This window comes from Salvelinus namaycush, chromosome 2, assembly GCF_016432855.1.
Source record: "Salvelinus namaycush isolate Seneca chromosome 2, SaNama_1.0, whole genome shotgun sequence".
NCBI lineage: Eukaryota > Metazoa > Chordata > Actinopteri > Salmoniformes > Salmonidae > Salvelinus > Salvelinus namaycush.
In genome coordinates this window covers 59,395,536-59,420,822 of record NC_052308.1, presented here as the reverse complement: position 1 = coordinate 59,420,822, position 25,287 = coordinate 59,395,536, and the positions used below count along the sequence as shown (strand labels likewise).

Genomic DNA, 25,287 nt, shown 5'->3' with positions numbered 1-25,287 from the left:
CGGGAAGAAATCCATCTCAGCAGGCCGTCTCTTAGTGCCTTGAATGATCATAGTCTGTCGTACGTACGGTCATTGATGACAAATTGTGAATTATACATTTTGCTCTGGTTTTTAAGAAAATTAACATGGCTTTCGGGTAGTTGTTACAGGTGGGCCTAGTTGTTACATACATTTGTTGACTTGCAATTTAATGATTGGTATATATCCATTCATTCTTTAAGAATATAACTCATAAATGCTTCATGAGTTCAACTGTCTTTACCCCCAAATATAAGCTTTTCCTCCTGTTTGTAAACAATGTCACTGTTAAACACTATGAAAACATGGAACCATTATTTTGATCTCATGGATGGTCAGTCTGCTTCCACATAGCCGTATATGAATTTCCTCAGCAGATGTGTACCAAAACATTGCAAATATTGCTATGATGTTGTAAATCACAGCTGGCCTGGTACATTTTGCATCCTCGAGCCATTCCGAGTGAACTGTTTCAATTACTCAATATTTTGGACAAAAACGGACGAATGTAACTAAGGCTAAGAATGTCAATGCAATCAAACTAACAAGGGCAATGATCACAAGTCAGACATAACGTGGCTAATTAGCTAGCTAGCTTATCTATTCATGTAGCCATTTATTTGACAAGCTAAGAACACGGAGCCTAACCCTTCCTGGTTACAGCTAGAGATTCAGGTGTCATTTTGTTAGCTGACCAGGTCCGAACTTGAACGACTGTTATCCACAGTTGGCATATCTCTCATATCTCGTCGATCAAATGGGCGGACAGGCAGACAAGTTCCCATTCAGTTGTCAAAACGTAGGTTGTGACCAATGATGTATATAAACCCTGGATTACTGATGCTATGTATTGGCCATATTGACACACCCCAGTAGGCGCAGTCCTCCATTGGAATGGATGGAATTCTACATTATTTAAATTAAATGTTTTTAAAGGCAAAATTAAATATATTTAATTTTTTTTTGGTGTGGACAGTAGCATTAGTAATCTCTAAAAAGAACTTTAAGGAATTTTTATTTGAATGTTGAGCTCACATAATTTAAACATATACATTAAGGTGTCTGTAATAGAATAAATGTGGCAATGTAGACATTTATAAATGCGTTTCTATAGCTTCCAACATATTTCTTTACAATGGTGGGGGAGTGCCAAGGAGGCATGGTGTCATCAACACAGCGCCCCCTGGCAGTCATCTAGTGTGTGTGTAAATGATTGGTTGGGACAAGCATGCATTGACGTTTTACGTTTAAGTCATTTAAATGGCGCTCTTATCCAGAGCAACTTACAGGAGCAAATAAAGGTTCAGTGCCTTGCTGAAAGGCACATCGACAGATTTTTCACCTTGTCGTCTCAGGGATTCGAACCAGCAACTTTTCAGTTACTGGCCCAACTCTCTTAACCGCTAGGCTACCTGCCGCCCCTCAGTCATGCTGCAGCAGGGCGAGCAGGTTACTATTCGTTATCATTTGTCAGTGTAATTCGTTATCATTTGTCAGTGTAATTTTGACGGCCAACTACAAGCTAAAAAGTTTCAGAGGGCTTATCTACTGTTCCCTTGTTAGATTTTAGCTCCTCTCTCTCTGGCTAACATTAGTTGTTGAACTTGTTGTTGATATACATAGGCCACTGAGGGTTACAGTAGCTAGCAAGAACTTCCATTAATTTATACAGTTAGCATATCGCTTGCATTTGGAAATTCACCCTGGCTATCTTCTCTGATTTCAGAGCACTAATAACTAATGAATTTACGAACGCGCAACACCAGTTGAATATGGCCGGTGTCAGTAAACAGGCCAAAAAAGTAATAGTCACGAACGCTCTAGATAACATGTTAACAGCCTAGCTAATCATGGTCAGAGTGAGGTGTTCTCTCATTTGTCTGTAAGTAGCAAGCTAGCCAACTTTAACTTTAGCTTCGGTGCTTGGTTGCAGGCAAGCTGCACAAGGACGAGTCGGCTACAATTCCCATCGTTTATCAGTGCAATTTTGACGGCCAACTAGCTTAAAAAGCTTATCTTGCTCTGGCTAGCATTAGTTGTTGATGTGCGTAACTGAGGGAGAGAGAGCCTACCTTTTCATGGCTGTTTGATCAATAGAACTGTAAAGTTAACAAATGGAGGAAGACTCCTGTTGTAGTTATATATTTGCAGAAAACCATTCCGGTGTATTTTGTGGCTTTTGGCGAATGCTTTCTAATGATCTCAAGTTTCGATGTTGCTACTGCCGGTAAGCACAGTCCAGTTCAAAGTGAATGATGGCTTGGACAAGCCAGATGCTTTTTTTAATGAGGTTTTATTTACTGCAGTGTTTTATTAATTGTCCAAAAGCACGGCTGCTTTGATTCCTACTCTATATTATTTTAGAATTTTCACATGCCTTACTCTACGTCATTCCCAAACATTCTATGAAAATGTGAAAATGACTAAGTGCTTGCTTGTCAGAAAATGTTAAAAAGTGTAATATTATTCCTGGGGGTGTGTATGAGCAGATTTTTTAACGAGATTTTATTTTGCTAAAACGCTTTGTTGGACTTTCAATAATGAAGTCAGTCAAGTTTTTGAACTGTTACTGTTTCAAGGTGTTTGCGATTGTGCATGTTTATGAATGACTGTTGGATCACGTGTAAAGCGTAATTCAGAGTCCACGGAAGCAGACGCGATAGTCCGGTGTCCCATTGTGACATAGCTACGAGGCTCTGAGACAACTGTCCGCGGTGGACGCAGCTCCCCAAAATTCCCAACCAACGCTACTTCGCATACGCGGCTTCTATTCATTTGAATGGGCGGCGCTTAGAATTAGTACGAAAGCCAATGGTCGAGTATATCATATGAAGCAAAGCTCGTCATACCAGCTGTATTTCTGCCTGCTTGAACGGCGAATAGCTCAGATACACATGAAAATATTAAATTACCCAGGGAACTAACTTCACTCGGAGATACACCCATTTTGAATGTTATTGTGCATCTTTCCTTTTCGGCCTTCTAAATAGTAGACTGACTTGTGAGAATAAAGGTATTGTGGAGATTTTCTAAATTTTCAGAACCATTCTGTCATTCTTTTGGAATGTCACATGACACAGTGTTTGTCAAATCAATTGGTGTGGTTTAAAATTAGATCTAATAGGCCTACAACTGGTATCAGCGATATCTGCGGACTGCTTTTTGGCATAATTAATTTGGTTTAAGGCTGGGCGGTATACCGTGTTTTATGATATACCGGTATTGTTGCAGGGACCAGTTTTGGATTTGACTTTACCTTCTACATCGGTATTTGAATGTTTGGTTTGTTAAATGTTATACGCCATGTGTAATGTCAATTTTTAGTTTACTTCGCTAATTGAGTCATTTCTTTCCGTGCCACTTTCCACACAGACCTAGCCACACCCCCTGTCACTCAAGCATCTCATTTGACATTCCTCAACCAGGAGACACTTGTGTCCAGTCTGCATGATCAATGCAGCACATGCAACAATGTTGACGAAAACAATGCTGTTTTCACTTTTCTTAATATAAATCCACTAGCGTTCTATAATGACACTAAAGGTTTGTGTTTCTTACATCAGCAAACAGCTAGTTTGTCTTTTCTTAGCAAATTGCCCAAAATCTTGAGACCCTAATTGTTAGCCGCTTATGCTAATAGCTAACTAGCTAAAAAAATTACTGAGTAAGAGCAAACATAGCTCGCTAATACAGCCTGATAATACAAGTGACGGTGTAGACCTAAATCAGCATGTTTGTGCAACAGTATCTTCTCAATCAAAGAGGAATATGCAACGCAATAATATGTTAGCTACATGAAGTAGCTAAGAGAACATGCAATGTATCCAAAGCTTATAGTGTCCCCTAGAAAACACTTATCAACACTTTAGTTCCTACTATGTCACAATTACTCTTCCCTGGCATTTTAATTCGTTGATATCTCAAACACTGTATTCAAAGTGCCCACTATTATATTCTAACTATAGAATTAGAGTAGTTATTTTATTTCCATGATTCCAACAGTGTTGCTCTAATTAGCAAGTCAAATCACAATTGCAACATTTGGTTAAAAATAAGTCCTTGATGATTTGCCCAAATCGTGCAGCCCTACGTGGCAGTGTGGAAATTCTCTCAATTGAGCAGCGGTGTAAAAACACTTTCAAGTACCGTAATTTCCGGACTATAAGCCGCTACTTTTTTCCCACGCTATGAACCTCGCGGTTTATACAATGACGCGGCTAATTTTTTTATTTTATTTTTTCACAAGATTCATGCCGCCAAAAAACTGAGCACCGTCACATAATGTGACGTAAATCGAGCGCGCTCAAACTTGCCATCATTCTGATTACGGTAGTCATTTTGTCACCCTCATCATGGCAAAGACACGGAGAAATGCATATGATGCAGCTTTCAAGTTGAAGGCTATCGATCTGGCTGTTGGAAAAGGAAATAGAGCTGCTGCACGGGAGCTTGGCCTTAATGAGTCGATGATAAGACGTTGGAACTGTGCAGATCCGACTGAAAGCCATAACAATCGCCACCGCAATGAAGTTTGACTTTCTTAGTAGGCTACTGTTTACTGCTATTTATTTTTTATTTTTGTTACAAGCCGTGTTTCGTTTTAAAGGCTGTGTAAAGTTCATTTGTTTCAATGTACCGGTAGGCACTTGCGGCTTATAGACGTGCGGTTTATTTATGTACAAAATACATATTTGTAAAAAATTCAGTGGGTACGGCTTATATTCAGGTGCGCTTAATAGTCCAGCAATTACGGTACTAAAGTCGTTTTTTTTGGTATCTGTCCTTTTACTATTTTTATTTTTGACTACTTTTACTTCACTATATTCCTAAAGAAAATACTGTACCTTTTACTTCATGCATTTTCCCTGACACCTAAAAGTACTCGTTACATTTTGAATGCTAGCAGGACAGGAAATGGTCCAATTCACGCACTTTTCAAGAGAACATCCCTGTTCATCTACTGCCTCTGATCTGTAGGACTCACTAAAACACAAATGCTTTGTTTGTAAATTATGCCTGAGTGTTGGAGTGTACCCCTGGCTATCCATAAATAAAAAAAGAACAAGAAAATGGTGCCATCTGGTTGGCTTAATATAAGGAATTTGAAATGATTTATACTTTTACATTTGATACATAAGTAAATTTGATCAAATACATTTACTTTTGATACTTAAGTATATGTAAAACCAAATACATTTAAACTTTTACTCAAGTAGTATTTTACTGGGTGACTTTTACTTGAGGCATTTTCTATTAACGTTTCTTTTTACTTTTACTCAAGTATGACAATTGGGTACTTTTTCCACCACTGCAATTGAGTGCAGGAAATGCAGAAATGATAAAAGTGCTGAAATTTGTTTTGGTTGAATTGAACAGTATAAAACAATCAGAATGGAGAAAGACACATTGAAATCACTTAGAATGTATGCGTTACTACCCTAGGATCACTCACTACTCATAAAGCAAATGTAGAACTTTTATTATTCAAAAACTAAAAATACCATCATACCGTAATTAATTTAAAAAAAAAGATTTTGGCCATATCGCCCAGCCCTAATTTGGATACAAAATCTCTTCAGTCAACCATCAGTGGGCCACCAAAAATTGTATTTAGCAAATGCATCCCTTGACATTTTCACAAGCAAATAGGCCCAACCCTTGATTGCTGTGGTCTATGCACTGCTCACTGAATGAATGACATTCCATTCCATGAGCGCCACATGACTTTACATATTTCTTTAGTAAAACTATACCTCACTTACATTATTGTCTGTCTCTTGTCTGCTTATTGCCTCAATAAAATATAGATTTAATGGCTGACTAATGAAATAAGTTAATACATTTAAGCATGGCATGCCACATGGAAAAGCTAAGTGCTACTGCCCTTTCTCTGAGGTATTGATCAATGCTGCCAGGAGGGAATGATATATTAGTAGTAGGCTACAGTAGTTCTGAACAGTGCATTCTTCTACACAGCTTTGTTGTTTGTGTTGCTATCATTCCATATTCATTTCTTGGGACTAATGCGGGTAAGAATTTCATCCTTAAAATACACATTCATTTCCTACATTGAGGTAAGCTAACGTTGAAAAGGCAGGCATCAGAAGCGTAGTTTCTCTTGACAGCTATCACATTTCAGTTATGTGTTTGAAATTACCAGCTTATGTCTGGGGAAAGCCAGTTGAAAATGGGAAAGAAAGTGCTTTACTTCATTTCTGATTCCAGAATGAGTTGTTTGTCAACTTACTGTAAAATACTGCACTGAAAGAAAATGGGTTTTTGAAGACATGCAAGTTGACAGAACTGGGTCCTCTTTCCTCTTAACTGCAGTAGCAGGGCCGATTTCCATTACAATACAGTTAAGTGCCCTATTACTAGACATTGTGTAATGCTGAAAAATACATTGCAAATCAATGTCTTTGAATATTATTGAATGTTCAGAATAATCGTTGGCTAATGGATTAGTATCTCGATGCTGCTGTTGAAAGAATCAGGGCACTGTTCTATGTAGTGAAACGTGAATTCCTAAAGAAAATTATAACTGTTCAAGACTGCTTGGAATAAGTTTGGGGGGCATTTGCTTTTTGTTTGTGTTAAATCTTCTAGGAGAGCCTGTATTAGAGTAATGTGATTAAATGCAGGTGAAAAGTCTCCTGGACCTGTGTTGATGAGTATCTGACTGTAACTTGTCTGGGCCAGGTAAAGTAGCTTGACTGTCTTCAATACTCACCCCCCCACATTGAGTCATTGTAACTGCATTTGCCAAATATCTGCCTCTCTCCACATATTAAAAGGTATATATTGAGATGGAAATAACCTCATCAAATATTTATCAAAAGCAGGACAGCGTTGGTAAGAATTGACAAATGTGTTTTTAAAGTCCAAGGGCTTCATCATTTTGTATCACTTTATGGTATGTATAAAGTTGCTTCCTGTGCATAAATGAAACCTTTGGTCTTGCAACACAAATTATGATAATAAATCAGAAGAAAATTAACCTCTGGGGGGGGGGGGGTAAAGGTTGCCATTTTCCATCAGATTGGCATAAAGAAAACCTCCATGTTGTGTAGTTTTAGGATGACTATCTTGCCTCTGCTGACGTCAGACCGCCCATTGTTGCCGCAGGCAATGCACTACTACTAACAGCCCTCCGGCTGTAAGGAACCAGTAACTCCCCGTAAAGAAAGTGAAAGTGAAGGGAAGAGAGAGGAGTTCACTGAAGCTTACCATATTACTACTGCGTGGCCTTTCAACCGGCCCAACAATTGCATAACAAGCGTCAAGGGGTGCGAGAAAGGAGTGAGGCTTTCTAAGAGGCAGGCCGGGGGGGATGGGCTAATGTACCTTTCTGGAATGCTGTGTCCAGGCAGTGCGCTCATTGTCACACAAATGCTGGAATTTTAGTGGTGTCATCGCTGTTCTTAAAAAGCACCATAGAAAGAGCCTCTGGTGCACCTACCTGCTTTCCAGGAAAGGAAATCGAATCCAGTGACTTTCACTGCGGTCATCTGGATAGCATGAAAATAACATAAAACCATTAACAGGTATTCGCATGTTTATTGTTAAGGGTACGGTTTGTCAAGAAGAGTCTTTACATTGACTGGCTGTTTGAATGAAGTTCTTTCCCTGGGTTAGGCTGATAACCACGCTAAATATTTCCTTCTCTAGTTAGCCAAGGAAAGGGGGATACCTAGTCAGTTATACTGAATGCCATAATCCACGTCTTTGGCGCACGGGGAACAGTGGGTTAACTGCCTTGCTTAGGGGCAGAACGACAGATTTTTACCTTGTTAACCTTTTGGTTAAAAAGATTGACTCATAACTAGGGTTGCAAAGGGTCAGAAACTTTCTGGTAAATTTCTGGAATTTTAGGAATTTTGCTTCAATTCATCAAAGTTAGCTTATAATGGTGGACCTAGGTCTTATGGCATATTTTGGTTAAACTATTAGAGGTCGACCGATTATGATTTTTCAACGCCGATACCGATTTATTGGAGGACCAAAAAAAGCTGATACCGATTAATCGTCCGATTTTAAATTGTTTTTTTATTTGTAATAATGACAATTACAACAATACTGAATGAACACTTATTTTACCTTAATATAATACATCAATAAAATCAATTTAGCCTCAAATAAATAATGAAACATGTTCAATTTGGTTTAAATAATGCAAAAACAAAGTGTTGGAGAAGAAAGTAAAAGTGCAATATGTGCCATGTAAAAAAGCTAACGTTTAAGTGTCTTGCTCAGAACATGAACATATGAAAGCTGGTGGTTCCTTTTAACATGAGTCTTCAATATTCCCAGGTAAGAAGTTTTAGGTTGTAGTTATTATAGGAATTATAGGACTCTTTCTCTCTATACGATTTGTATTTCATATACCTTTGACTATTGGATGTTCTTATAGGCACTTTAGTATTGCCAGTGTAACAGTATAGCTTCCATCCCTCTCCTCGCCGCTACCTGGGCTCGAACCAGGAACACATCGACAACAGCCACCCTCGAAGCAGCGTTACCCATGCAGAGCAAGGGGAACAACTACTCCAAGTCTCAGAGCGAGTGATGTTTGAAAAGCTATTAGCGCGCACCCCGCTAACTAGCTAGCCATTTCACATCGGTTACACCAGCCTAATCTCGGGAGTTGATAGGCTTGAAGTCATAAACAGCGCAATGCTTGAAGCATTGCGAAGAGCTGCTGGCAAAACGCACGAAAGTGCTGTTTGAATGAATGCTTACGAGCCTGCTGGTGCCTACCATCGCTCAGTCAGACTGCTCTATCAAATCATAGACTTAATTATAACATAATAACACACAGAAATACGAGCCTTAGGTCATTAATATGGTCGAATCCGTAAACTATCATCTCGAAAACAAGATGTTTATTCTTTCAGTGAAATACGGAACCGTTCCGTATTTTATCTAACGGGTGGCATCCATAAGTCTAAATATTCCTGTTACATTGCACAACCTTCAATGTTATGTCATAATTGCGTAAAATTCTGGCAAATTAGTTCGCAATGAGCCAGGCGGCCCAAACTGTTGCATATACCCTGACTCTGCGTGCAATGAACTCAAGAGAAGTGACACAATTTCACCTGGTTAACTTCTCTAGGATAGGTGGGACGATAGCGTCCCACTTGGCCAAAATCCAGAAAAAATGTAGCGCGCCAAATTCAAATATATTACTTTAAAAATCAATCTTTCATGAAATCACACATGAAAGACACCAAATTAAAGCTACACATGTTGTGAATCCAGCCAACATGTCTGATTTCAAAAAGGATTTACGGTGAAAGCACACCAAACAATTATGTTAGCTCAGTACATAGCCACAGAAAAACACAGCAAAAGATAGTAGTCACAAAAAGCTGAAATAGAGATAAAATTAATCCCTAACCTTTGATGATCTTCATCAGATGACACTCATAGGACATCATGTTACACAATACATTTGTTTTGTTCGATAATGTGCATATTTATATCCACAAATCTCGGTTTACATTGGCGCCATGTTCAGAAATGCCTCCAAAATATCCAGAGTAATTGCAGAGAGCCACGTCAAATAACAGAAATACTAATTTTAAACTTTGATGAAAGATACATGTTTTACACAGAATTAAAGATACACTTGTTCTTATTGCAACCGCTGTGTCAGATTTAAAAAAAATGTACGTAAAAAGCACACCATGCAATGATCTGAGACGGCGCTCAGATTTAACAACCTTTCTCCGCCATGTTGGAGTCAACAGAAATACGAAATTGCATCATAAATATTCCCTTACCTTTGATTATGTTCATCAGAATGCACTGCCAGGAATCCTAGTTCCACAATAAATTGTTGTTTTGTTCGATAATGTCCATTACTTATGTCCAATTAGCTACTTTTGCTAGCATGTGTAGTACACGTGTTCAAACGCTCGAGCAGATGCAGGCAATCGTCGAACGAAAACTTCAAAAAGTTATATTACAAGTCAAATAACAAACTTAGTAGAGAATCAATCTTCAGGATGTTGTTATCATTTATATCCAATAACGTTCCAACCGGAGCATTCCTTCATGTCTGTATAAGTTATGGAACGCAAGACGATATCATGAGGAAAGCGCGTGATCTAGAACTGGCAATCTGCCAGACCAATGACTGAAACACCTCCCATCCGGCCCCACATCACACTAGAGGCTTCATTCAGCATTCTACAGACTGTTTACATCTAGTGGAAGGCGTAGGAAGTGCAAACAGATCCATATATTACAGGGAATTGAATAGGCGATGACTTTAACATCGACCAGTCTCAGAATTCTCCCTTCCTGTTTTGGTTTTTTCTCAGGTTTTTGCCTGCCATATGAGTTCTGTTATACACAGACATCATTCAAACAGTTTTAGAAAGTTCAGAGTGTTTTCTATCCAATAATAATAGTAATAATATGCATATATTAGCATCTGGGACAGAGTATGAGGCAGTTCACTATGGGCATGCAATTCATCCAAAAGTGAAAATGCTGTCCCCTATATCAAAGAAGTTAATATTGCCTGCTAACCTGGATTTCTTTGAGCTAAATATGCAGGTTTAAAAATATATACTTCTGTGTATTGATTTTAAGAAAGGCATTGATGTTTATGGTTAGGTACAAGTTGGAGCAACGACAGTCCTTTTTCGCGAATGCGCACCGTATCGATTATATGCAACGCAGGACACGCTAGATAAACTAGTGATTATGTTTGATTGATTGTTTTTTATAAGATACGTTTAATGCTAGCTAGCAACTTACCTTGGCATCTTACTGCATTTGCGTAACAGACGGGCTCCTTGTGAGGCAGGTGTTTAGAGCGTTGGACTAGTTAACTGTAAGGTTGCAAGATTGAATCCCTGAGCTGACAAGGTAAAAATGTATCGTTCTGCCCCTGAACAAGGCAGTTAACCCACCGTTCCTAGGCCGTCATTGAAAATAAGAATGTGTTCTTAACTGACTTGCCTAGTTAAATAAAGGTGTAAAAAAAAAAATATATATAATAAAATCGGCAAAATCGGCGTCCAATATTACCGATTTCCGATTGTTATGAAAACTTGAAATCGGCCCTAATTAATCGGCCATTCCGATTAATCAGTCGACCTCTACTCTGCATGCACAGTGCATTCTTCCATCACATGTACAGCTGATTCTCAAGATCTTGCATACTAATGAGATGCTATTGAGCCCACACTACTATACTGTCTGAGCAGAGGACTACATGCTTTCTGGTAAGTTTTGAATACAATATTTGGTGGGGTGAATATATTTTATGACATGCATGATTTTTTGTTAACTAGTAAATAGTAGCCTACAGCAAAATGTGTTTAAATAATTTCTAACTTGTTAAAATTTCTGCTAGTTGGTAGGTAATTCACCTGTTTCCATACATGTTTTATTTTAAAACATTTATCTTACAAAACGAGTTATTTAATCTAAGTGCTTAACTATTTATCTGTACATGGAATTGTGTTTTTATTAAATTTTTTACTCTTTTTCTAATCTTTACAGGAAAATGCCACGGGCACTATCTGATGTGTGGAGACATTTCATTGTAGCTAGAAGGAAAAGCTGTGCCATATGTGAAGAATGCAACAAAGATGCAGAATCATCTGGCCAAGAGCATAAAGTTCCCTCAGCGCTCACAACAAGCAACCTCTGACAAAAGTTCCTCTACTTCTATTCGAGTTTAAAATGATGAATCGGACACCTTATCGATAGCAACAGCTCATGGTCCTCCTGGAATCAGTAGTTGTTTTTGACTCATTGGAGGAACGTAGTCAGAAATGCTGATGAATGTCTTGCTCGAGCTGTGTATGCAACTGGTTCACCTGTGATGCTCACAGGCAATGTGTATTGGAAGAGATTTCTGAATGTTCTTCGCCCAGCATACACTTCTCCAACCAGACATGCTTTATCTACTCATTTGCTGGATGCAGAGTTCAACAGAGTTCAAGTGAAGGCCAAGCAAATCATAGAGAAAGAAGACTGTATTGCAATAATCTCTGATGGGTGGTCGAATGTTCGTGGACAAGGAATAATTAACTACATCTCCACCCCTCAACCAGTATTCTACAAGAGCACAGACACGATGGACAACAGACACACCGGTCTCTACATTGCAGATGAGCTGAGGGCAGTCATCAATGACCTTGGACCACAGAAGGTATTTGCACTGGTGACAGACAATGCTGCGAACATGAAGGCTGCTTGGTCTAAAGTGGAGGGGTCCTATCCTCACATCACACCCATTGGCTGTGCTGCTCATGCTTTGAATCTGCTCCTCACGGACATCATGGCACTGAAAACAATGGATACACTCTACAAGAGAGCCAAGGAAATGGTTAGGTATGTGAAGGGTCAAGTTACAGCAGTAATCTACCTCACCAAGCAAAGTGAGAAGAATAAGAGCACCACATTGTAGTTGCCCAGCAACACCCGTTGGGTCCTTCCTGGAGGGGAAGGAGTCTCTCCAAGAAATGTCCATATCATAGTCTGCTGATATGGACAGCCCCATCAGTAGGATCCTCCTGGATGATGTATTTTGTGAGAGAGTGGTAAGCAGCCTGAAACTCCTGAAACATGTATCAGTAGCCATTGCACGGATTGAGGGAGACAATGCCATCCTGTCTGATGTTCAGACTCTGCTTGCAGATGTAAGAGAACAAATCTGTACTGCCCTGCCCACTTCAGTTGCTCTAAGCAGAGGAAACTACAGTTCTGAAATGCATCAAAAAGCGTGAAGACTTCTGCCTAAAGCCCATACATGCCGCAGCATACATGTTGGACCCCAAGTATTCTGGCAAGAGCATCCTGTCTAGTGCAGAGATCTATAAGGCCTATGGTGTCATCACTACTGTGTCTCACCACCTTGGCCTGGATGAGGGAAAGGTTCTTGGCAGTCTGGTGAAGTACACTTCCAAGCAAGGGCTTTGGGATGGAGATGCAATATGGCAGTCGTGCCACCATATCTCATCAGCCTCCTGGTGGAAGGTACTTTGTGGATCTGAGGCTGTTTCCCCTGTTGCCTCCATCCTCCAAATCCCACCAACTTCATCCACCTCAGAGCGCAACTGGTCCTTTATTTAGGAACGCACACACCAAAGCACGCAACAGGCTGACCAACAAGGGTTGAAAAATTGGTCGCCATCCGGGCAAATTTTAGGCTTTTTGAGCCTGACAATGAGCCAACCTCAACTAGGTTGGAAAGTGACCGTGAAGATGATGCCTCAGTGTCTGATGTTCAAGAGGTGGACATTGAGGAGGTCCAGGGAGACAACCAAAGCTTTTGTTTCTAGACTATAATTTCACAGATGTATGTTGAAAATGTTTTTGGGAGATGCGATGGATCATTTAATATTCCTTTTTGTTGTTCAGTGAAATCATCCCATGTAAAGAGTCGACTCATTTAATTAAAGTTCAATTTGTAACTACATTTTTCAAATTTCTTTTGGAAGGATTTAATCATTTGCAATTATGTCAAGGTAAAAGGTTTATGTTTCTGTCTCCATATGATATGGTAAATATATCCAATGCAAAAGGTATCTACATTTAAATAGTATTAATATTAATTTGCATATTTCCGTTAATTCCCACAGAAAGTTTCCACCTCTGAATATTCCCCAAATGTACATAACCTCTTTGTGAAGAGAACATGGCTCTCAGTGGACATCAAAGTATGGCTAACTTTTTACAGTGCCTTTCATATTAAATTACCCTTGTCAGCTTAGTTTACACAGAATAGTCCCCTTGGAATGAATCAAACAGACTTTTCTTGAAAAGTAACTAATGCATTTCATTTCTCAAACAACACATCAGTCAATGGCCCTGACTCGTAAGGGTGAAGCAGGAAAACAAACGGTCCATTGGTGTCCTGTAAATGTGTTTACGATTGACAGTATACATCCACTCCGGGCCCTGTTCCATTTAGATTACATTTGATCATTTGATCCGTAGCAGAGTCACCTTGCCTCTCTGTGGCACATATGGCAACGTTTATAGCTAGTGCCCGCAAGAAACCAGCAATGGTCGAAACAGATCATCTTTGGCGCTGCATAAACACAAGTGTTGCGTACACTTACTAGCAGCCAATGGCGGCTCACTTGGATGGAAACATAAATAATCTAGTGAAGTTTATCCACTTCAGCAGGTAATAATGCTCAGTGGTTCTGGTATACTTATGTTAATTAGGGACTGGACATTTGCATAAGTCGTAAAGCTAATCGCATCACAGCTCATTGCATCTGACTCCCAGTGTCAATGTTGCTTTTGCATCTCTCCCTAGTAGCTAAAGGAGGAAACTAATTGATACGATAATGCCAAAATGAAGACCAGAAAAAGATGACCCAAAGTGCAGCAGATGATACAGCCCACATGCAACTCCAGTGTAACTCTAGCTTTTGGGAAGTCTCTGTGCCCACGAACTCGACAAGTCGGTAGCTATGTCTGTGATCTGTGAGAGAAACGAATCGAGGGGTTCATAACGAATGCCCAGATATAAGTGGCAACAGCTGCTCTTATAGTCAGATGCTATCCAATACCGGTCCCAGTTTTCTGTCATTCTGCATGGTTGGACAGCTTATCGATGGGACCGCGAAGTCCGATGCCATTGTGGCATGCCTGCATTACGTCCTCAACCATGTTGATCTCCAAAATTGACCACGTTTGAGGTTTGCGCTGGACCAGTTGACTGGGTTCATTTGATCAACGCTTCCCTCAGGGCCAAGGCAAGGGAGAAGAGAATGTTGGTGAAATTACATAATTGGATGTTCCCCTACAGACATCTGTGCTCTAGATGACATGAATGAGGTAAGGGAAGGTATCTGCTTTCAAAGCTCGGGAGGAATTGGTAAATTAATTCCCTCACGTCCTTGCAGGGCTACAGTTTCCAACTTTTGTGAAGCATCACTGTCAAAATGAGCACAGGTAATAAGATGTGCAACCCTTGTGTGGTTTTGATATTGTTCACCAAGACTATATTCCTTCTCAAAATGTCCTTGAGTATAGAGGTCAATAGATGTACAGTATATAGATATTCTGTTTTAAATGAGTGTTTTACTGAACGTCATGAGGGTCAAACCATATTAGTTCCCACAGGAGTTCTTGAAGTAGTCCCTTTTCAGATACATTTATTTGAATTTGAGTCTCACTTTTCCACACTGGACAATAGATTTTCAAAACTTTGATTCTGAAATCCCCAAGAGGTGGAAACGAATAAAAAGCAGCGCCAAAGTCAATGGACCTGACAAAGCTTCCTCAGTAGCTTAGATAAACTTCTCTTGCCCTCACAATGACCTTCAGACTGTTCCCGTTAGTCGAGCCTCTGCACTAGGTGGATGTTGATTTTATGAGGTAATTCCTCAGCGCTCTAGCCCTCTGTCGTGTTTTGTGCGAAACAAACCCTGGCAGTGAAAGGGAAGTGAGTCCACAGCTGGAGTGAGTCCCATGCCGTTGTTTCATTCATTCAGACCTGACACTGTCAATACCTCTTTCTCTCACAAACACACACACACACACACACCCTGTTTACTGCAGTAATAGACAATAGACTCAGGTCAACCTCAGTTCAGGAAATAAATGGGTACAGTGTGAGACTGTGTAGGCTATATGTCACACTGAGTACAAGGGGGCGGCAGGTAGCCTAGTGGTTAGAGCATTGGGCAAGTAAACGAAAGGTTACTGGTTCAAATACCTGAGCCGACACGGTTAAAAAATCTCTGCCCTTGAGCAAGGTACTTAACCCTCATTTTCTCCAATGGTGCCGTACTAATATGGCTGACCCAGTAAAACAACACTTCACTGCACCTATCCAGTGTATGTGACAAAACATATCTATAGTACCAGTCAAAGGTTTGGACACCTACTCCTTATTTTTTTATTTATTATTTTCTACATTCATCAAATACGACAAAACACACATGGAATCATGTAGTAACCAAAAAAGTGTTAAACAAATCCAAATCTATTTTAGATTCTTCAAAGTAGACACCCTTTGCCCTGATGACAGTTTTGCACACTGTTGGCCTTCTCTCAACCAGCTTCACCTGGAATGTTTTTCCAACAGTCTTGAAGGACTTTCCACAGATGCTGAGCACTTTTGGGCTGCTTTTCCTTCACTTTACGGTGCAACTCATCCCAAACCATCTCCATTGGGTTGATGTCGGGTGATTGTGGAGGCCAGGTCATCTGATGCAGCACAGCCACTCTCCTTTTTGGTAAAATAACCCTTACACAGCCTGTTGGGTCATTGTCCTGTTGAAAAATAAATGATAGTCCTACTAAGTGCAAAATAGATAGGATGGTGTATCTCTTCACAATGCTGTGGTAGCCATGCTGGTTAAGTGGGCCTTGAATTCTAAATAAATCAGTGTCACCATCAAAGCACCATCACACCACCACCTCCATGCTTCACGGTGAGAACCACACAAATGCGGAGATCCTCTGCGTCTCACAAAGACACGGCGTGGCTACCACAGCATTCTGCAGTGATACGCCATCCCATCTGTTTTGCGCTTAGTGGGACAATCATTTGTTTTTCAACAGGGCAATGACCCAACACACTTCCAGGCTGTGTAAGGGCTATTTTACCAAGAAGGAGAGTGATGGAGTGCTGCATCAGATGACCTGACCTTCACCCGACGTCAACCCAATTGAGATGGTTTGGAATGAGTTGCACAGCAGAGTGAAGGAAAAGCAGCCAACAAGTGCTCAGCATATGTGGGAACTCCTTCAAGACTGTTGGAAAATAATTCCAGGTGAAGCTGCCAAGAGTGTGCAAAGCTGTCATCAAAGCAAAGGGTGGCAACTTTGAAGAATATAAAATTATATTTTGATTTGAAAACTTTTTTTGCTTACTACATGATTCCATATGTGTTATTTTAATAGCTTTATTGTCTTCACTAATATTCTAAAATGTAATTTAAAAAAAAATATATATATATATAGAAAAACCCATGAATGAGGTAGGTGTGTCCCAACTTTTGACTGGTACATCTTTCTTTTTTTACAAGTGGGGACATATGCCCCGATAGCTTCCAATGACTGAGCAGTTGATTGACAATATTACTGCTGATGCCAGTGCTTGGATATACTCTCCCATCTGATAGTGTGCTGGAGGTAGATATCTTTTCATATTTCACTTGCAGTCTTTGCTTTGTCTTTTCAAAGCCATTTTGTTGACTGAGATTACCCAAGTGTTGACCTGCATCAATGCTAGAGCAAAAAAAAATTTTTTTGCGTCCGCTATTAAAAGTTTTGGTTATGTTGATTATTATCAGTGCAGGAAATATAATGATAAATCAAAGGCAAGTTTAATCTCGGCCAACTTGTTTTAGGCTTTTGAATGATTTATTCATTTAATTGTCAATGTTTAAGGGAGCTTCTTTACACAACATGCCACTTGTCAGGAATGTTCTGCAGGTTAATAGAAAGACAGGTAGTTAGGTAGCTGGGAGTTGAATATGAGAGTAGATGGCATGAATTCTCATATAGCATCAGCCCCCCCCCTTATTCATTTTGATTTAAAAGACCAAACTGATCCTAGATCAGGGCCCATATCCACAAAGTGTGTCATATTAGGAGTGCTGATATAGGATCAGTTTTTCCTTCTAGAACATAATGGATAAAATTATCGGTGGGACCTGATCATAGATCAAATTTTATTTGTCACATGCGGCGAATACAACCGGTTTAGACCTTACTGTGAAATGCTTACTTTCAAGCCCTTAACCAACAATGCAGTTCAAGAAATGGAGTTAAGAAAATATTTACTAAATGCAATAATGAGGCTATATACAGGGGGTACTGGTACTGAGTCAATGTGCAGGGGCACAGGTTAGTCGGGGTAATTTGTACATTTAGGTAGGGGTAAAGTGACTATGCATAGATAATAAACGGGGGGGGGTCAGTCAATATAAATTGTCCGGGTGGCCATTTTGATTAATTGTTCAGCAGTCTTATGGCTTGGGGGTAGAAGCGGTTAATGAGCCTTTTGGACCTATACTTGGTGCTCTGGTACCGCTTGCCGTGCGGTAGCAGAGGGAACAGTCTATGACTTGGGTGACTGGAGTGTGGGTCAATGTTTTGGGGCCTTGCTCTGAGACCGCCTCGTATATAGGTCCTGGATATAACCTTTATTTAACTAGGCTGGAATTTAACTGGATGGCAGGAAGCTTTGCCCCAGTGATGTACTGGGCCATACGCACTACCCTCTGTAGTGCCTTACGGTCGGATGCCGAACAGTTGCCATACCAGGCGGTGATGCAACCAGTCAGGATGCTCTCGATGGTGCAGCTGTAGAACTTTTTGAGGATTTGGGTACCCATGCCAAATCTTTTCAGTCTCATGAGGGGGTAATAGGTTTTGTCGTGCCCTCGTCACGACTCTTGGTGTGCTTGGACCATGTTAGTTTGTTGGTGATGTGGACACCAAGGAACTTAACTGTCGACCGGTTCCTCTACAACCCCTGTCGATGTTATTGGAGGCCTGTTCGGCCCTCTTTTTTTTTTTTGTCCATTCCTACTCTTAGATGCCTTATGAATACAGGCTCAGGAACGAAGGTAGTAGGACCTGAGCGCTTCATTTTGCCTTTAGTGTTCAAACCAGATCGTAGAGTGGCAGACGAGGAAGGAGAATTCAGAAAACGTGTGTTACAAAACACGATGGTCCGTTGCTAGGGCTTAGCGAGCCATGCGAGCGTGAACGAGCGAGCAAGTTGAGCAGAAATAAGTGGCGAACGGCTAAAAGCAAGGGTAAACACCAAAAATGCCCCTAACCCCCATTCAGAAGGTAGGCAACATGAACTATCTGGATGGAAAAAATAGGTTAAAACAACAGTGGGCACTGGTGCTGTGTAATGGGCTGATTTGAAAAACCATCCATCAAACATCTGTGATTTAATTAGACTAAGTAAAGGTGTTATAATAATATTGTAATGAAATGAGGAAGTGTGGTCTGTGAAACCTCAACTTTCTGGTTGGTTATTATATTATAATAGCACCATACGGTATAATGCTATCATTATGATAATATTGTTGATTATAATACTTTGCCATAGTGTTAAGCATTTCCCAACTTCACCTATTTTGTTGACCATATCAGTCTGTTTTGTATAATGATATGCTTTCCATTTTTATTGGAGGGAGATACCACTGTCCCTCATCTATCCCTCTGTTTCTCATATTTTTGTCTCGGTTGATTGTAAATGGTAGCCCATATATGAAGGTGACTAGTAGCGTGTTGATATTGCTCACAAAGCAGACCACAACAGCACAAGGCTCCTGCCAAAGGATGGAGATGGAAAACATAATGACAGCGCTCCATCTCTATATGCTGCTGTCACTTGTGTTAGTTGTGCAGCCCCGCCTGTTTTTACGTTTTCAAGGAATGACCTATAATATGCAATTCATCACTCCCCTTCTGAAGGAGACACTCCTTTACAACACTCCACAAATCTGATTTTACGACCCTCCAGTCAGCAGTCGCTAAATGATCTGTGAGCTCTGCCCACCACCATCCTTTTCCCTTCTGCCGTAACGAACTGCGTCGAGGCTAACGACGACGTCTGCGTTTGTCCCAAGGTCACAGCCCTTTTTCTCCTCTCCAGATGTATTACATTTAGTTAGAATAAACAAGACGACCCGCCATTGTAAACACTATCATTACCATAATGGACCTCCTTGTGTCCCCAAGTACGACAGTGCTGGCCTATATTTTCGGCAAGGTTTTCTTTCGGCAAGGATTACTCGAGTGATTGAGACCTGGGAAGTATTCACTAGGAAAATGAATGGCAGTGTATCAGTGTATCAGTATACTACGATCCCACTGCTTATGTGTACAGTACAGTGACATTCAATCAAGCTGAAAAAGGCTTCCCATTACAGTGGCATCAGTCCATCATAATGTCAAGACCAGAGGCACATAATCTGAATTCATCTGTAACAGGAGCTGTGTGTTGAGATTTGTGTCCAGTAGCCATGTCTTTATGAGGAAAAAATCTAGAAACTCCATGTGTTTGTTATTGGGAAGATGGCAGTGGGAAGAAATTCTGACTTTTGGAAACAAATTAATGTTTAGTATACACACTGGATAGTACTGTGTTTTGGCCTAACTACTACGGTGTGTATATATATGAACTACTATCAATGTGTCACTAACGAACACATGGGTCACTAATTCCACGTGTGCCGTGGGTACAGCTGCCAGGGTCTCAAAGTAAACAGTCAGATCATATATCCAGGTTAGAAGTCCAACGTCAACAAGTTGAGATCCAGTAACTACATTTTATTTTGGCCCACAACGCAATATTGATATCAGACAATTATTGCGACCTCATCCTGTGAAAAATGTGTTGGAATCAACAGCCAGTGACAGTCTTAAAATTCAGTCTGAAATACTATAAAATAAATGGTTTGAAGTGAATTGAAATGCATCGGAGGTATTGGGAAGTTCAGGGAAGATCATCACGCAATAATTGTGTATGATCTGTGTAGAAAATAACATTACTTTTCAATTTGATACATCCAATTGGCGACAGATTTTCATGCTAATACTCTTAAAATCTGCATAAAAACAATGTGCATTTTCCCACGAGACGTTTCCATCAAATTGACTTGTTGCGTATTAAAGGCTGTGAAGGATGTAGTTCACATAAAAATAACTTTTGCGGTAAAATTCCCATGTACCAAATAAAAAAGACAAGTTAAATGGGTTTCCATTGCATTTTCAACTCTACTGTTTTGTCATTAAAATGTTGCGTTATAAACACTAGCGAATGTGACCACTCTGGTTTTATTATTGACAAAAGAGCAAGATTATTTGTATGTGTCAAACGGAAGCCAAGCATCGATCATCCTGACACCAGAAAAAGACCCTTGATATTTATTGAAAAGGAGCATGAAGCTCATCACTGTGCATTTTCACCACCCTGTGAAGTATATCATAACTTATTTCATCAGTAGCCTAATAAACTGCATGCTTTCCCGAGTTGTAGTGGGAGGACCACACAACATATCACGTGACTTCAATATGATGGTTATAATAATCAATATTTGCACATAAAAGCGTTTGCACTGCCGTTTCTCAAGTAATTAATTGTACAGGAAGGAAAAGATCCCACCCTGTCTAATTGATTTGTTTTGTTGCCATTTGTAAAGTTTAGAATAACATTTGCTGTTTACATCAGGCCTGTCATGATTTTTATCTGACATGTACTGGATGGAAACCTGATTTATGAGGCAGATATAGTATCGCTAGCTGTTTTAGCTTTCTGACTGTGTAGAAGAGACATGCATGTTGCTGGTGGAAAGCTGGTCTAGTTGTAATGCCGCAGCCTCTGGCATACATCTTTGATGTTGGCATAAGTTTTTAAATTTGGCCTACTCCCCTTTGACACAACCTTTCTATCCTTCCACACTTTGATCCTCTATCTGTTCAATAAAATAAATATTTTTTTAAACCGACACGTTGTTCTCCACCCATGTCACATTCTTACAGCACACTTCTGTGGAGGGCTACCAGGAGCCCCCGGCCCCGCCGGCTAAGTCGGGGAGTCGGCACAGCCTGCCGAGATGTCGGAACTCTGTGGCGTCCACGACAGAGGAGCAGCCACACATCGGGAACTACCGGCTGCTCAAGACCATTGGCAAGGGGAACTTTGCCAAAGTCAAGCTGGCCCGGCATATACTGACAGGACGAGAGGTAAGTTTCCTCCATTATGAATTTGTTGCTGTCATTTACTGAACTGTAGTGTTTTTAAAATTTATTTTTATTTTACCTTTATTTAACTAGGCAAGTCAGTTAAGAACAAATTCTTATTTTCAATGACGGCCTAGAACAGAACGACATATTTTCACCTTCAGCTCGGGGATTCGATCTTGCAACCTTTCCGTTACAAGTCCAACGCTCTAACCACTAGGCTACCTGCCGCCCCACTCCAATGTATGTATGTGATTTGTATAGAAATGTAAGCAAGGTTTGAAATTATTATGTTTTCGTCAAATATGATCTGTTTTTATAACTATTTGTAATTATGTTCCGGCCCCCTGACCATCCGCTTAAGAAACAATCGGCCCTCAGCTGAATCTAATTGATGATCCCTGTTCTAAGAGGTCATGTTGAGTCTGTTTCTGTATTTTAAATGCCTAAACAGGAAATAACCCAGTTTTCCTTCTTTCGAATTGGTCTCACGCGCGTGTTATGTTAAGTTTGACTTTGTTGAAAATTGCATGTGTCTTGTTTGGTACACACACAGAAATATTTAGACATTGGATTCATGCCAATAGCTTGGCGATTTACATGTAAGGACTCAAGAGGTGTGGAGTTCCTAAAGTTTACATTGTTTGCATGTCCAAATTTTTCTGGATTTTTGGTTTCTGGGCTCAACAAGACTGAGTCAAGAGGGAATCTTGTGAACTACAGTACCAACGTCCTGTCCCATATCTCTATGAAAGCAGATGTTAAAGGAAAATGCATGTTTTTTTCCTGACCTTAAAGGTAGTTTTTAATGTCCCATGCCTTTGGTATTGTAGATCCGGTCTATGCCCTCTAACCCAAAGGAATTTAAAAAGATGAGCACCAAATAAGATCAGATATTATATGGTGCTTATCTTTTCATTTTGGATTGCCACAACAGGTGGGATGTGGATGTATCAACATCGGACCACTTTTAGTCTGAAAACATCTGACACTTTGGTTTTGGAGTGAACTGTCCCTTTATTAAAACAAGTAAGTGAAATGTCCCTTTAAAGTGGAACTGACAGCGTTTGAACTATGTTTCAGATATGAAACAATCATATCAGTCAAAAATATCGAATTCCCAGTTTATGCTACAAAACCTACTTTATAATAAGTTTTAAAAGTAGGTTATATTTGACTCTACATTCCATGACGTACACTAAGGTATTGTTGGCAGAAAAGATGGATGCAGTTTAATGCATGATTAATATAACTCACCAATACATTTCTTGGTAGTCCAAAAAATATTACTATCAGGTTGTAAATCACAGCTGGCCTGGTACATTGTTTGCTGCAAGTACATTGTTTGCTGCCTCCATTCGGGATGCACTTTTTCAGATTCCATTACTCAATATTTTGGACAAAAATTTACAAATTTAACGAAGTCTGGGAATGACAACACAATCTTGCAAGGGCAATGATCACAAGTCAGTCATAATGTGGATAAAAGGCTAGAGAGTATCTATTTATGTAGCAAGCTAAAAACACAGAGCCTAACGTTAGCAAGCTAGCTGCTAGGAGGATGTCATGTCTTTGGAGTGAGTGACTGACTGTTTCCACTCATTGTTTTTCGGTGGCTATACACAGCTAGACATGCAGGTGTCATTTGGTTACAGTAACGTTAGCTAGCAAGAACTTCAATTACTTTTATCCAGGTAGCATGTCTCTTGCGTTCGCAAATTCACTCTGGCTATCTACTCTGATTTCAGAGCCCTCTCGTCTGAGTAAGACCAATAACTGATGAATTTACGAACGCGCAACACCGGCTCAATATAGCCGGTGTCAGTAAACAGGCCAAAAAAGTTATAGTCACGAACGCTCTAGATAACAACATGTAAAGAGCCTAGTTAATCATGGTCAGAGTGAGGTGTTCTCTCATTTGTCTGTAAGTCGCAAGCTAGCCAACTTTAGCCAGTTAGCTTGGGTGATTGGTTGCAGGCAAGCTACACAAGGACGAGTAGGCTACAATTCGCATAGTTTATCGGTGCAATTTTGAAGGCCAACTAGCTGAAAAAGTTTGAGTGTTTATCAAATGTTCCTTTGTTAGATTTTAGCTCATCTTGCTCTGGCTAGCATTAGTTGTTGATGTGCGTAACTGGGGGAGAGCGAGCCCACCTTTTTTCATGGTTGTTTGATCAATAGGACTGCTTCGGTACGCAGCCAGGAGAAGGCAATTATAATTATATTCAGCCCAAGAGCACAACAGCCACTGGCCACAAAAGGCCTGGATTTTTTGGGGGGGCATTAAGGTCACAGAAAAGGGATGTGGCCGGGAAATTTGAGGCATTATCAAGTGCTTGTCAAATTGTGAAAGAGAGACTGATGAAGTGTGTACAGCCTGCGCAAAACAACAATGCAGAGCTCATGCCTTTCATGCGACTTTTTTCAAATCATCATCAGTTGCATCATGCAGCATTAGAATCTTAGAAAAATCAACACACAGCCATACATTTGTATCACAACTACATTTGCATCTCTGAATTAAGCATATAGGAGTACCTGTTTCTTTGTTAACCGCTCAACACAGAATAGACACGTGAGCACTCAAGTCATTTGGAGAAAATATCCTTTCTATTTTATTCAGCTATGTTCAATCGTATTCTTCATACTATAAAATAATGCCACAGTATTCTAAGCAAATCTTGTCTGCTAAATGAGCTAGTGTAGCCCACAGCCATATGGCATAGCAAGATCAGGGCATAAGGACAACTCAGAGTATTCTGTTCTTGCTCTTCATAGCGTGTTTCTTTAGACCTGTGTTAAATAAGGGATTTATTGTGATGGTGTAGGTTATATTAAATGGATTTATTAGACTTTTTAAAATGTAGGTGTTCCAAAAGTCTGCATCAGTGGCTATGCTAAATGTGTTTGTTAATTAACGGTCAATTAACGTGAGACCGGCAGTTATTTGCTTGACATATTTGCTTGACAATCACCAGCTCACAAAATGTCATGACCGCCACAGCCCTAGTAGTGAGTGCATACATTTTCATATTTTTTTGTTATTGTACTGGTCCCCGATGGGAATAAAACCCACAGCCCTGTCGTTGCAAGCGCTATGCTCTACCAACTTAGCCAACTGGCTATGGTGCACTGTTCTGCATAGACTCCAGTCCTGGACGAGACAGATGTTTATTTATTGTCCAAACGCACAGCCGCTTTCTCACTCTATATTGCTATAGATTTTTTTTTTTTTTTATGCCTTAGTGTATATGTAATTCCCAAACATTCTAAGAATGTATGAAAACGTGAAAATTCCCATATCTAAGTGGTCGCTTGTCAGAACATAAAACAAATAAAAGGTGTCTTCTTGGGGGTGTATATGAACAGATTTGAATATGATTTGATGTTGCTAAAATGCTGTCAGCCACTTTAAGACAAATCAAGAGTTAACAAGATATGGCTGCACTGGTTGCCCTCACCACCCATTGACCTCAACCACTCAACAATTCTCTTTCAGTGTTGGCCAAGACCTCAGCGCAGTTTAAAAAGTCTACTTTTGAAATGGAAATAACTTTGGCTGGGTAC

At 40.0% G+C, this 25,287-nt stretch overlaps 1 protein-coding gene across 4 annotated transcripts in view; it reads left to right on the top strand.

Annotated features, from left to right (window-relative positions):
* The window catches only part of LOC120065174 (serine/threonine-protein kinase MARK1-like), a 76,901-nt gene that overhangs the window by 1,136 nt on the left and 50,478 nt on the right, over positions 1 to 25,287 (top strand). For 3 of the 4 annotated variants that reach the window (XM_039015975.1, XM_039015967.1, XM_039015958.1), the window contains exon 2: positions 21,520 to 21,723. In XM_039015975.1, the coding sequence (XP_038871903.1) occupies positions 21,520 to 21,723 (204 nt within the window). Of the gene's footprint in view, positions 1 to 21,519; positions 21,724 to 25,287 lie in introns of those variants that run through there. The other variant, XM_039015984.1, reaches the window with a different exon arrangement.